The sequence below is a fragment of the Daphnia pulex genome, chromosome 5 (assembly GCF_021134715.1).
Source record: "Daphnia pulex isolate KAP4 chromosome 5, ASM2113471v1".
Lineage (NCBI taxonomy): Eukaryota > Metazoa > Arthropoda > Branchiopoda > Diplostraca > Daphniidae > Daphnia > Daphnia pulex.
This window is the reverse complement of record NC_060021.1, coordinates 6,256,321-6,270,640: the sequence shown is the minus strand read 5'-3', so window position 1 is coordinate 6,270,640 and position 14,320 is coordinate 6,256,321. Positions and strand designations below refer to the sequence as shown.

The following is a 14,320-nucleotide window of genomic DNA, read 5'->3' as shown; positions in this document are numbered from 1 at the left end:
TATTCCAATAGAGGTTTTATACTTCTAGCTTTTGTTTGTATCGACAAGCTTGAGATTCCAATGTGATGTGGCGAGCCCTAAGACTTGCTACAGCAGCGCGGAGGGAATCTAATTCAGGATCTTCGGCTGTCAAATTTTTAGTCTTATTGTCCACGTCTATCAATCGAGGTTCCATTTCCTCAAGGGATTCCATAACGGCCTAATCGAATTTCATAACATGTAAAAGCGTACCACACAAGAAATATACGAAAGTTTACTTCAATCAGCGGCAGACGGTCTTTGATTTGCTGGGAATTGAATTGAAGAAGATCCTTTTCCACTTGTTGCAGTTGAGCCAACATTTCATCAAGATCGGTGGTTATAGCCTTTTGGGAAGAAAACAATTAAAATTATAAACTACTGACTTTCAAAGATGAAGCGGCATGCTGACACGGCATGCTAACAACACATCAGATTTCATTTCAAGCACACAATTATCCAAACCAGCGGATGAATGTTAGTACTTCCAAAGATAATGAAAACATCTTAAAGCTAACTGATTTCCACAATTTAAAGCAGTATTGGCATTCCGCTCCTGTTTATAAAGGAGTTTGGCTGGCAAAAAAATTTGGCGGTCAATTCAAAACAACAATTTCCGAAACACTTTTTTTGACGCCATTAGCTATTAGCAGTAAAACCATGTCGCTATTAAAACCCCAAAGACTTCGCAGGGAACTGATAGATTAGGAAAAGGTAAAACAGCAATTCAGAGGCCATCATCAATGAAAAAAAAATTCTGGTAGTTTTGAGGGATGCAAGGCGAGCATTTTTGTCAAAAAGAAAAACAAATGCAACGCTTATAACAGCAGCAGCATCACGGCGACCCAGAGGATGAATGCCAACCTGGTAGTCGTTTTGTTGTTGATCTTCTTGAGATTCACTGAGGTAAGTGCTTTCATCCGAAAAGATGGCCCGATCACCAGGCAGATGGATGTTGTCGAGGTTCTGTGTTGTTGGTAATCTACTACTACTGTCGGAGGAATCGTCGGAGGAGGGGGGTTGAGGAGTGGAGGGACCTTTGGGATCGGAATCGGGTGTTCGACCATCGCGACTTGATTTCAAATTCTTATCATCTAATCGGTCAGCGGAAACACTTAAACTCTCTTGCCACGATTTCTCAATGTCGCTGTACATCAACTTGTCGGGCCAATAATCATCAACGACGACGGGGCATTTGTTGGTAACATCCTGACCGCTCTCAATGGCTTCGGCCAGCTGAAGAGCTTCCCTTTCCGATTCGGATAGACGCTTGGCTCGTTTACGTTCAACCTCTTTCGTTTGTTTTTCAACTTTAACGACGGCCCGTTTCGATTTACTATCCGGTTTTTCGTGAAGTTCTGGCTGCTGAGAGCTGACTACTTCCGCTTCCACGTTAACATCAGAAAGTTGGGAGGGCTCAATAACAGGGGCTGACTCGGGGATATTAACTGCTTCTGCTTCGGCTACGATATCGGCATCTTGTGATTCTGACTGAGATGAACGCCACTTGCGTCTGCGCTTTTCTTTACGACTGACGCATTCGTGAAAACCGTCAGGATCGTCGCTGCTGATCGGCTCTGGATGTTGCGGTTCTTCGCTATAGACTACAAAGACTGGGGTTTTGTGCGGACGGGGCGCAATCTGTTCGACTGGTTCGGGAGCTTTTTCCGCCGGGATTGATGAAGATTTGGAGAGTGCAACCATGGCAGCCCATGAAAGTGGTTTTGCCACCACCGGTACGACTTTTTCGGGGCTTTCCTTAATGACCCAACCAGAAATTTCGGGGACCTGATCTGTTTGATCACATGATTCTTCCGAAGGACCGGCAGATTTTTCTTCTTGCGGTAATTTTGCTGAATCTTGTGCAGTTGGTTGTTCTGGGGTTGAATCTTGAACTGAAACAAGTTCTTGTGGATCTTGAGTTAATTGCTGGATCGATTCCTGGACTGGAGGCAGTTGAACTTGAGCTGCCTGTCTACTAGCATCCTGTTCCTTCCAGCGACTTTCAGCGTCACGAAGGAAAACGAAGAAAGGATGAGGCCATGAATCAGCAAATAAATCGTAGTAGAGCTGCGGGGTGGCCTCTCCATGTTCAATGACCTCCGCCAAGTCTAGCGATTCTTTTTCAGATTCAGAAAGTCTCGCTCGTCGTCTTCTTTGTTCCGTCTCTTTCAACGGAATCGAAACTTTGGCTGTTTTAGCTTTACGCTCCTTAGGACGGGCTGATTGGACCTCTTCTTCATCTGAATCGGTTTCTATCATCACCTTCGCTGGTGCAAATGTAACTTTGCTAGCACATTGAACTTCGGGTTCAATGGGTTCGACTGATTGTTGCTCGGGCTTTACTTCGACAACCAAAGAAATCGGCTCAACATGAGGTTCTTCGTCTGTTGCATAGTCTTGAGATTCTGATTGCGATGATCGCCATTTCCTACGACGGCGTTCATTACGGCCAACAAATTCAGTGAACGAATCAGGATCGGTTTCAGCAGCAGCTGGCAGCCCCTCAGTTTCTCCAACGACAATCAAAGTGGGCAGGGGACGTTTGGGACGGGCAGGTTCCTCAACAACTTCTTCTTTTGACTCCGTGATTACAGGTTTGCTAGTTGCAACTACAGTAGCCCAGCTAAGCACCGACGGATGAGCATCGTCGTGTTGGACTGATTGTTGCTCCTCAACTTGTGGAGCAGTTTCTTCTATTTTACCTTGCGGTACGATCGGCTCTTCTGACTGCACTATTTGTTGTTCCAAGTCCTCAATTTGTGGAGCAGATTGCTCAACTTCAGGCATCTTCTCCTGAATAGCGGCTGGTTCGGTCTGAACCTCTTCAATGTGTTCAATTTCTGTCGAAGGGATTTCTTTATGCCCAACATTGACATCAGGCTCAGCGACTGCTTCCGCCTCAATTAAGGTAATCTCTTCCACAGTCGGTGCCGGAACTGAGGCATCTTCAAACGTATCCGACTTTTGACTGAACTCGCTCTCAGTAGGTTCGATTTCCTTGATGGTTTCAATTTCTGGGACAGTTTCTTCAATTTTCTGTGATGATTGTTGCAAGATAACCCAAAGCTTTTCAGAATTTTGGAGAGCTGCTGATGAATCTTTTGGCCATGAATCAGCATGGAGGTCGTGATGAAGCAGTGGATAACCATCTCCATGCTCAATAGCTTCAGCCAACTCTAGTGATTCCCTTTCTGATTCAGAAAGCCTTGCCTTTCGTCTTCTTTGCTCTGTCTCTTTCAACGGAATAGAAACTTTCGGTGTTTTAGTTTTACGCTCCTTAGGGCGGGATGGATGGACATCATGGACCTCTTCTTCATCCGAATCTTTTTCCTTTACTAGCTCGACTGGAAGAGGTAGATTTGCATCGGCAGATTGCACAGGGGGTTCACATTCAACAGGTTTACATTCGATTGGCTGCTGCTCAGGCTCTTCTTTGACGACAAGGGGTTCGATATGCGTTTCTTCGTCTGTTGTATAGTCTTGAGATTCTGATTGCGATGATCGCCATTTCCTACGACGACGCTCGTTACGGCCAACGAATTCAGTGAACGAATCAGGATCGGTTTCAGCAGAAGCTGGCAGCCCCTCACTTTCTCCAACAACAATCAAAGTGGGCAGAGGACGCTTAGGACGGGCAGGTTCCTCAACAACTTCTTCCTTTTGCTCTGTGATTACAGGTTTGCTGGTTGCAACTACAGTAGCCCAGCTAAGAACCGACGGATGACTGGACTCTTCAGATTGCACTATTTGTTGTTCCAAGTCCTCAACTTTCGGAGCACTTTCCTCAATTTCAGGCATCTTTTCCTCAATAGCGATTGGTTCAGTCTTAGCGATAATTTCAACCTCAATTGAGGGAGCAATCTGAGGGTCTTCCATCGCTGGTGCCGGAGCTGCAGCATCTTCAATTCCTTCCAGCTTTTGACTTGGGTCATTTTCAGTCGGTTCAATTTCTTTGGCGGCTTCTATTTCCTGGGTTTCGGGAATAGGTTCTTCAATAGTCTGCGATGATTGTTCCAAGGTAACACAAAGTTTTCCCGCAGTTTGGGGAGCTGCTGTAAGTGAAGGAATGGCTTCTCCACGTTCAATAGCTTCTGCCAACTCCAAAGATTCTCTTTCTGATTCAGAAAGCCTTGCTCTTCGTCGTCTTTGCTCTGCCTCTTTCAACGGAATTGAAACTTTCGGTGTTTTAGTTTTACGCTCCTTAGGGCGGGCTGGATGGACGTCATGGACCTCTTCTTCGTCAGAAGAAGAGGTCTTTTCCTTTGCCACTTCTACTACTTCGGATGTAACTGCACATTGTACAGTGGGCTCAACGCATGCGGGGTCGATTGGCTGCTGTTCAGGCTCTTCTTTGACGACAAGGGGTTCGATATGCGTTTCTTCGTCTGTTGCATAGTCTTGAGATTCTGATTGCGATGATCGCCACTTCCTACGGCGGCGTTCGTTACGGCCAACGAATTCAGTAAACGAATCAGGATCGGTTTCAGCTGCAACTGGCAGTCCCTCACTTTCTCCAACGACGATCAAAGTGGGCAGGGGACGTTTGGGACGGGCAGGTTCCTCAACAACTTCTTCTTTTGACTCTGTGATTACAGGTTTGCTAGTTGCAACTACAGTAGCCCAGCTAGGAACTGACGGATGGGCATCGTCAGGTTGAACTGTTTGTTGCTCCTCCACTTGTGGAGCAGTTTCCTCTATTTTATCCTGCGTAACGACTGGCTCAACTGCGTGAACCTCTTCAATGTGTTCAAGTTGTGTGGGAGCGACTGCTTCGTTCTCAGTTGAGGGAACCTCTTCCACTGTTGGTGCGGCAGACAGCACTATTTGTTTCTCAAGATCTTCAACTTGTGGAAGGATTTCCTTAGCTTCAGAAGTCACTTGCTCCGGAACGGCTTCATTTTCAACCTCTTTGACGTGTTCTTTGACTTCTTTACTCAGTTCGCTGACTGTAACTGGCTCAACCACAATTGATTGCGACTCAGTATTTTCCGGAATAGAAGTCTGTGCTGCTGACTGCTGGAAGATCCACAACAGTTTTTCAGAATTGTCCAGCGAAGTTGTTGAATGTTTAGGCCAGGAATCGAGGTAAATATTTCTGAGATTATCATCATGCTGCGATCGATGGCAAGGAATTTGTCTGTTCTCAGCAATAGCTTCGGCCAATTCCAGTACTTCCTGCTCAGACTCTGAAAGACGAGAGCGTCGTTTTCTCTGTTCCAATTCACGAATTGATTTAGCTACTTTCTGAACTTTGGGTTTCACGACGACTCGAATTTGTTCGGACGTTTCTTCTTCCGACTCTGAGCTGCTGTTGCCAGCAGGTGATGGAGGAGGAACTTGTTTGACAGCCACTACACATTCCTCAACTGACAGTTCAGATGTAGAAGGAAGAGGGGCCTCTGATGTTGTTTCAACAGTTTCCGCATCGGACGCAACGTCTTGCGACTCGGACTGAGATGAGCGCCATTTCCTCCATTTTCTCTCTTTCCGGCCGATATGGTATCCTTCCGGATCGCAAGGAACTTCGTGATGTTCTTCTTCGCCAACGACAATCAAAGTGGGAAGAGGTCGAGGAGGTTTCGGAATCTGTTCAGGTTCCGGTGTCGGTTCGCTGATTTTCGGTTTGCCAGTTGCTACCAAATTTGCCCAGGAAGTCGCTGATGGTACGCTGCTTGATTCTACTTCAATGGTTTTTACTAAACTTTCGCTAGGAAGCTCTAAAGACACCGTCGACTCTTCGAATACTGGAGCGGAATATTCAAACATTTGTGTTTCAACAGCTGGTGTTTCTTCTGTTTTGGGCGTACCCTGCGGAATTGATTCGCTAGGAATTTCGGGAGTAAATAAGAGACAAGGTCCAGCTAAAATAGGAATTTCAATCACTTCTGGTTTGATCTCCTCGACTGATTGCACCAATTCTTCTTCTCTAATAGTTGGCTCGGATGACGAATCTATTTCTTCTGCAGATGGAGTGACGTCGGATGCGATCGATTGATTGGTCAAAGTTTCCTGAATGCTTTCCGCAATGGATTCTGTTTCAGCTGTGAGTTCCGTGGGTGTCGTTTCACGTAACTCTGAATCAGGCGAAGCAACCGACAGTAAAATCGGAGTTGAAATTCCGGATTGGAATCCGTCATCTTGCGTGCATTTGGTTCGATGTTCATCGTCGGAAGTCAATGTCGATTCTGAGACTGGCAAGTCGGATGCTACGCTCAACGGACTCATGGGTCCATGTTCAGCCATAGACAAGGCATCGGAGGACGATTCGGAGAACCTTGGTCCACCTGGTGTCACGGCGGCAATTGGATTACGCCTCTTCTTCTTCTTCTTCTTTTCCCGAAGACGCCAATAGACTTCGACATCTTCGTCGTCAGCTTCGCCTCCTGTTTGCGATTCAGATTTTGAACCTTCTTCCAGATTCTTGGCAGCTGCAGCAGCTTTCTGTTCTTCAGTGCCGTAGGATTCAGACAAGTCGGTGCTGTGAGCTTTAACTAGCGGTGAAAAGGGCGCTGATTTCGGAATCGTCGAGAGACTACGAGGATCCAGACTGAAAGTGCGGCCAAGCGGCGACCGCTGGCGCATCCACTGTGGTGACAAAACTACGTGATCTGCGTCATCAAAACCAAATGGACTCGTTGGGGCTTTGTAATCGCTACCAGGCGAGCTCACCGAACTTACTTCCGGTGGTGTCTCTGTTAACAATGGTACTGATATTTTTACTGGATGAGAACTTCCGGCTGGTGTCGAATCCGGAGGTAATTTCTTTGTACTTTCTACTGGAGAAGTCACAGTCGGTAACGCTTCCACTGGGACGGTGAATTTGACAGCGGTAGGTAATTCAACGACAGGTTCCGGTAAATTAATTTCCGGTTCTTTAAGAAGAGCTTCAACAATGCCCACCATCTGTTCTTGACTAGGTAACTCTTGCTCTTCCACTTGGGCGCAAACTTTTGTAGTTGGCGGCTCTTCCGTTGTCGCTGAAATGAGCGTCTCCTCTTCGCGTTCCAGCATGGCTGGAATTGGGGTAGTAGAAACGGGCAAACTCAGTTCGGATTCATCAGCGAATTCTTCTTCGGCCAATGAGACCTGGCGAGCAAGCATCGGAAGTTGTTCAGTTTCAGCCAATTCCACTGGTTGCAAATGCGCTATGGCGGATATACAAGTGAGAGCGTCAGTTCCGGCAACCTCCGCATTGTCAACAGGACTTTCAATGTTTTGTTCCAGTTCCTCGACTGTTTCTACACCGCCGTGATTGAATACCATTGCCGCAGTAATTTCCAATTGAGCTGGTTCGATATCGATGGATTCGGTCGCCTGAAGTGGCTGGTTTCTGTAGTCTTCCATACGCAGTTGGATTTCTTCCGGCTGAAATGGGACGGTACTGGTGGCTGAAATTTTCCGAAGAGTGACTCGAACTTCGAGCGGCAGAAGAGTCATGGCGGCAGCTGGTTGACTGCCGAGAGGGAGCTCTTCTGTCATTTCGGTGGCGATCTTATCATCTTTGTTCTCTTCGGCCACTAGTATCGGTCCCAATAGGCCTTTAGATGGTTGATTTTCTTTCGTTACTATTTCTGCGGTGGCTGACGGTTCAGGACAAGGAATAGCGACAGGTTCTTCTTCTTTCACTTGTTCTTCGACCAGTTCTTGACATTCGTCTTCCTCTTCGTATATTTCGGGGCAAACATGCGATTCAAAAACAGCAGCTGTTTCGGTAAAAACATCTTCCAATATTTGCGGGTCCAGTGTTCTGTGTCCTTCAACAGGTCCGGGACTTGACGGAGCAAAATTCTCCGTTTCCAAGACGACGATATCGTCGCTCATAGCATCTTCCATCATGGTTTCCACATCAGTCACCAGTTGACAAACGCTTTCAAGCCCTTGTGAGTCAAGTACGAGAAATTCGGCTTCATTTTCTTGAGCCGGCTCAACAGGTGTACATGTCGGCTCAGGTTCAACTGATGCTGGGAGGATCGCTTCCGTTTTCGGTTGAATTTCAACCACCGCAGCAGGTTCAGATTTGACTGTGCTTTCATCGTTGAAACTGACCGCTTTTCCTCGTTTAATTCGATCACGTCGTTGCTTGTGAGTAGAAGGATCAGATGATCCGGAACTGGACGTGGCCGAATCAACCCCAGTGCTGGATTCTGTCAGAGGAGATTTTTCGGGTTTGAGACTCGACTTGTCGGGATGTGCACCGCTTACAGAAGCGGCTTTCTTTAATTTCTTGTCTCTTTTCTTAACCTCTGGCACTTCCAGCAGATTAACGGCCGGAATTTCTTGAGGCTTGGGCTCGACAACTTCGGGCACTGAGCTCTTGATTTCGTGCGAATAAGTGCGTCTCATTTTCGATCGTTTATTCTTCTCTAATTCAGAGATTTCGCGAAGAGCTTTTTCGATTTCGTCTTCATCAGGAATCTTGGACGACTTCCTCTTCTTCTTTTTCTGAACTTGTTTCTTTTTCTTTTCGGGATTTGCCTCAACTCCAGCCACTTCCACATCGCTGTCGGAGTCGTGCGAACGGCTGCTGATCAATTGTTCAATATCTTCAGAGCTGATTCCATAAAATGTCATCATAGCTTTCGTCATTTCAGGCTCCGATGTTGTAGGATTACCTCCGGGTGATTTACTGCGCCCTACTTCGGGTTGTGGAGCCGCCAACGTTTCCGTGACGGGAGGTGAGACTTGAACTGAGACAGGTGTCCACTGCTTGTCCTCGGAGAAACTTTCGTTGTGCGGCTTTTTCTTTTGTCGATGTTTACCTTCCATCGAACGGCCAGGGAGAGACGCCAGCTTAGAAGTAGAGCCTTGTGGCGTTTTCGGCTTTGAAGGTTCTTTCTCGCGTACATCGAAACTTTTAGATTTCGAATTTTTCGATAAGCGTTGACGACTTCGGGGCTCTCGGGGCTCAGAAACGCCTCTTTCCGGTGCCGAAAGTCGGGATGGACTTGGAGCGGAATCGGTCGTTGTCTTGTCGGAAACATTTGGCGATGATTTGGGTGCCGGACGAGGCGAATACGAGGTGTGTCCGGATGTTGATCCAGATGAATCTCTTCGTTGTGATGATTCAGTTGGCACCTGAAGTCCAGCTGCTAAAATCTGTGCATACGACAATTTGGTTGCACTTGGGACGACGGGTTTAGTGACTTCAACAGGCTCTTCAATGATTTGTGGGGTCGAAACCGTTGGGACTGCTTGGGGCGGTTCGACAAGCTGCGGAGCAGTCGGAGTCGGAGTAGACGTCATCACGTAATCCTGCCTTGGTTCTTCTATATTAAACTCAAAGTTCTGAGGAGGGTTGACTGTCTCCTGGACGGGAAAAGCCGGCATGGGGTAGTTGCTCGGCATAGCCAGCTGAGCATAAGCATGTTGAAGAGCCATCATATCAAAATTAGCTGCAAAAACAGCTTCGGCATCCGGTGCGGATGCGTACTGAGTCTCAAAAGATAGATTACTCGGCTGATGATACAAGGACGTCGGATATTCTACCTGTCGTTGTTGCTGATGTTCGATTGGCTGGACAAAGACTGAATGATGGTGTGAAATCCAGCCGGCATCCACGGTAGTCGGTTGAGCTGGAGCTTCAACTTCAACTGGAGCGCTGACTTCTTCAGTCACTTCAGGTAAAACCGTGGGTTGAGTAGTAAGGTGCTCTTCAACTGGAACAACAACCTCCTCCGTTACGTTGGTATCGTCGATACTCTCACCGCCAAAACGTCGAAGCTGTTCCTGTTTTTGCTGTTGCTGTTGAGGAATATCGACAATGCCAGACATCCCACGCTGATGAGAGATGTAGTGCCCGCGCAAAATGTCGGCGTACGACGGACCACCCGAGCCGGGCAACCATAAGGGACTACGAGATCTCTTCTCAGATTCGGCGGGAGGTGACAAATTAGACGGACTGCGATGCGGAGTTGAGGCCACCTTGGGCCGGGTGCCCGTTTCTTTGACTGGAGCGGATTCTTCTGCCATTTTGATCTCTTCAACGATCGTCTCCTCTTGAGGTTGAATATCAACTGATCCAACCGGAGTTATGGGAGGATGGCGTTCTTGACTGCCATGGATCGTCGATTCCTTCGCATCAACTGGCCGTTTGGGTTTGTTTCCAGCTGCACGCCGGCGTATTTCACTTCGACTGGGATGTTTCGGTTCGGCAACTGAGTCGTCTGATTGGACAAGTTTTTCTTGCTGTTGCTGTTCCCAGCGTGAGCGGCCAGGATGAACTTCTTGAATGTGAGGCACAATAATTTCGTCTTCGATTTGAGTCAGTTGCGCTGCAGCTGGTTCGACTTTGTCGGGTTGATGATCACTAGCCGCAACTGTTTCGACCAGCTCGGCATTGCTTTCGAACGTCGTCTGACGAGAGACACTTGGACTCCGTCTTCCAGCAGCAATGTCGGCGTATGAGAATTTGTCAAGCGTCAGTAGGCCGGAACTTTTAAGGGCCGCTGCGGAGGTCGAGGTGCTGATAGTTTCCCTAACAGGGGATTGGACGTCATCGCAGCGGGGTGGAGGGATCGATTGAACATCGGTGGAGGTCTGAGGGATAGGAAGCGGGGCGGGGTGGCGGTGGCTAGGTTCCATCGGTGCACGGGATTGCCAGTCGGCAGCGGCTGCCATCAGGGAGCGTTCGATTCCGTCATCCGCCAGAGTGAAGTAGGGGTCGATTTCAGTCATACGCATTCGCAGTTGTTGGATTTGCTGGCAAACGGCGCATAGGTGGGACTGCAATGCCTACACACGGACAGGCAAGGCCGTGTAATCAAATTTGATCATATGTCTCTCTATTGTTTTTTGGTATCTCTTTTTTCTTTTTTTTTAATATTAGGAGAACCAAAAGACACAGGACGAAATGATTGAGAAACGGATCAACTTCTAATGTGTTTTCATTCTTACTTTAATTTTCGCTTTCAAAATCAAAACTTTCATCCTCTATGCTTGCAAAAAGGGAATAATAATTCGGTTGGCACCGAAGGACTGATGGCTGGTGTCATTTCATCATTGCGATACCACCACCGTTTTCTTAGATTTGTCTGTTTGTTGGGCTTTTTTTTTCGTTTTAAATGTGTCAAAAAGTAGATGAAAGGAATTGCTTGATTTTTTTTTGTCGGCTTTCCTTTCCTACTTGAAGTTCGTACTGAAAGTCATCGTCCATCAAATATTGACGGACTTTTGGGGGTGATAGAGAGCGCAAGTCATTTGTCCGCTAAATGTTGGCTAAAATATTTGCCCTTATAGCTCTCTATTTGTTGTCGTGGGACCGGTAGAACGAAGGAAGGCAACAAAGTAGTATGTACACTGGGATAAAAAAATGGCCTTCCCTATTCTTGTAAAAAATGAAAAATAAAACGTTTTCCAGTGGGGGTCATGTCGTTTCGCTTGGAAAATTTTGGAAATCGTGTTATTTGTTTCGGTGGTTGAATTTTTGTTGTTGAGCGGTTTGAAATAAAATACAATTGATAGCGCGAGCGAGATAGATACAGAGAGTGCGAGATTGAGAGTCAACGATAGGCTCTCCTATAAAGTGTCCAACGGATCGACGTCGGGACTTCCTCTTTGCATAAGCAGTTTGATGCGTTCGTTGCGGGCGGTGATTTTGGAATGAAGTACCTTCAAGCGCTCCCGAAACACCTGAACAGTTGGGGGGGACACCGCCATTTCCAAACATGAATGGAATGGTGAAAATGTTCCAGGTCAACGCAAAAGAGGGAGTGAAACAGTAAGCGAGCGACACGGAACGAAAATAAAAAACAAACAGAGAGCGAGAGAGAGTGAGAGAGACCAAAGAGAATGGACGGATATTGAGAAGATGTTGGACGGATGGAACGGATGGGAATGTGTGTGTGTGGATTAAGGTGTGTGGGAGAAAATAAAAATAAAAATAACAAAGAGAATCAGAACCAATGTGAGCAACACATTTAACCAGACTACATAATGTCAAATAAAAATCAAAAAATAAAATCCGAAAAATAAATTTAATCCCGAAGTGAAGGAATTTAAAAAAAAAGCCACCAAAACTTTAGAGTAAAATAATACGATGCAAAATATACGGAAGATAGAGGGAGAAAAGGGGAAATGGTGTGTTGACCGGAGACCCCCACAAAACACACCAGAGCGGCTCTTTTTTTTTCTACTCCAACATTTAAACGAAGCAAAGAAAAGCGAAGCGTTTTCTGAAAGTGGTGATTGAAGCAAAGCGTAAGAAATCGAATAGTTGTGTGTTGAGTGCTGTGTGTGGTGGTGGTGGTCTAATACCGTATGTCTATAAATCGATTTTTTTTCGTTTGAATTAATGGAGTCGACTGATTGCTTGGTCATTTTCGCATCGCTGATTGACGATTTTTTCTCTTACAAAATTGGTGGGAGGAAAACGCTTTGATGAAACGACAGGCGTAGCCAACGTCCAATTGAGATGCAAACAGCCAGGATGGGTTTTGCCATTTTCGGTAAATAATAAAAGTAAAAATTAAAGAAGAACAGAAAACCGCCGTTGCACATTGACGGAGCACAGTTTTTTTTTTTTCATTACTAATTTCGTTTGTGCATGATTATTTTTCACGGCGTCGATCAGTTTTTGGTAGAAATTCAAGGAGAAGAACTAGTTAAAACAGAAAAATGAATAAGCTTTGTGTCAAAAAGAAAGGAAAATAATTCGCAGAAACTCTGTCACTAAGTTAAATGTCAATTTAAGAAAAAAAAACTTAATTTGTAAAAAAAAAAATTTCTAAAAATTAGAGAAAATATTTCAGTTACAAAATTAATCAGTTAAGAAAAGAGGATGAAGAAAAATATGCTTAACTGAACTCATAGCTACGGTGTCGCTCCATCAAAACATAAATCCGACAACTCAAAAAATAAGTCGACTGAGAATTTGCAATGTTTAAAAAAAAAGATAAGGCCTTGTGCGGAAAAATTACGTCATTTCTATTTTGTCTGTGTGGAGGGACAGGTGGAGGGAATTTGCGGGATTGGAATCTGGACTAAAAAACGTCAAAGATGGAAGACTTGAACGGGAATTGGGGGGTTTAACTTTCGACGTTGTAGAGAATTCAGTACAGGAAAAAGAGAAGGAGTTTCCGTAAAATAAACCTAAAAAATAAGGAAGATCCACTTACGTTTTGTTCGGCCAAAGCCTTGTCCCGATCCAGTGGTGAGTATGCTGGGCTGGATACCAAACGCAATTGCTGATCCACCTGCACTACCTGCGCCCGCAGTCCTTGGATCTCCTACGACAATTCATTTGAATTTGATTATCACCACCGACGCAGGATTCCACCTAAATTCCCACTCTCCAATTCAGGATTCCGACGTACCTGTTGTAGTTGGTCTAGTTGAATGACGGCCGCTTCCAGCGTTTTGCATTGCTGATTGATTTCGACCATGAGGGCGTCCAACTGCTCGATGAGCTCCGTACTGCTGTGAACAACATCCGGTGACCCAGTGACCCCCGAACGGAAATGCACCTGTAATTTCTCGATCGACATGTTGATTTTCGTCTTTTGGATGGTGACGTCGCCCAGCATTTTTTCCCTCAGCGACAGTTGATCGCGTAGGGGCCGTTTCTTGTTTAGCGGTGAGTCCAAGGTCTGCCTGGCCTTCTCCAGCCAACTCTTGACATCTTTTAATTTCTTCTCGCACTGTTCCCATTCCTCTGTCATCTCTAGAAGTAAGGCACTCTGCTCGCCAAAAAAAGAAAGAAATGGAATGATGAGCATTTTCAATTTTGAGAAGGTGGCAAGGTGCCACAAAATAATTCGGTTAGCTGGCGCCATATCGCCTTGACGACATAGTCGACATCGCTATAATAATTGAGTATAAGAAAACAAAAATGGTCGAACCCTTTCTTGCAACTGCGTTTCAACTTCAGTTTTGCTCTGCTCAGCTTCAGCCATCTGATCGGCCAGTGCTCCGACGCTCGACACTTGGGAGATGCGGGACAGTTCTTTTCCCATGTCGCTGACATTTTTAGTGGCCACTTTGCAGCTTTTCACGGCCATCTGTCGAATAATCGATTCAATCGTCTGTTGCTTTTTTAGCCATAAAAATTAATTCGTACGTTGTAATCCTGGGATTTTTGACGAGCTTGGACTAAACTGGTCAAATGGAGTGGCTCTGTCAAGAAGCATTTCTTTTCGTCAACCCATGAAATCACCAATGAATGCAGTTGCAAAAATCGCTGCCATGAATCGATCGAATCTCCAACCTTTAAAATGTGAAACGCAGCAAACAAAAAAACCAAAATTGAGAAAAAAGAGAACAGGAATTCCGGCCGTATGGGGTGGAAAGTGGGAATTGGGATGCG

At 45.9% G+C, this 14,320-nt stretch overlaps 1 protein-coding gene across 8 annotated transcripts in view; it reads right to left on the bottom strand.

Annotated features, from left to right (window-relative positions):
* Window positions 1-14,320, bottom strand: part of LOC124194749 (nesprin-1-like) — an 80,671-nt gene that overhangs the window by 18,151 nt on the left and 48,200 nt on the right. For 6 of the 8 annotated variants that reach the window (XM_046589081.1, XM_046589082.1, XM_046589076.1 and 3 more), the window contains 8 exons: window positions 14,075-14,221; window positions 13,857-14,015; window positions 13,332-13,694; window positions 13,134-13,244; window positions 11,629-11,649; window positions 883-10,752; window positions 258-365; window positions 23-199 (listed from right to left, as the gene is read on the bottom strand). In XM_046589081.1, the coding sequence (XP_046445037.1) occupies window positions 23-199; window positions 258-365; window positions 883-10,752; window positions 11,629-11,649; window positions 13,134-13,244; window positions 13,332-13,694; window positions 13,857-14,015; window positions 14,075-14,221 (10,956 nt within the window). The remainder of the gene's footprint in view (window positions 1-22; window positions 200-257; window positions 366-882; window positions 10,753-11,628; window positions 11,650-13,133; window positions 13,245-13,331; window positions 13,695-13,856; window positions 14,016-14,074; window positions 14,222-14,320) is intronic. The other 2 variants (XM_046589077.1, XM_046589084.1) reach the window with 2 other exon arrangements.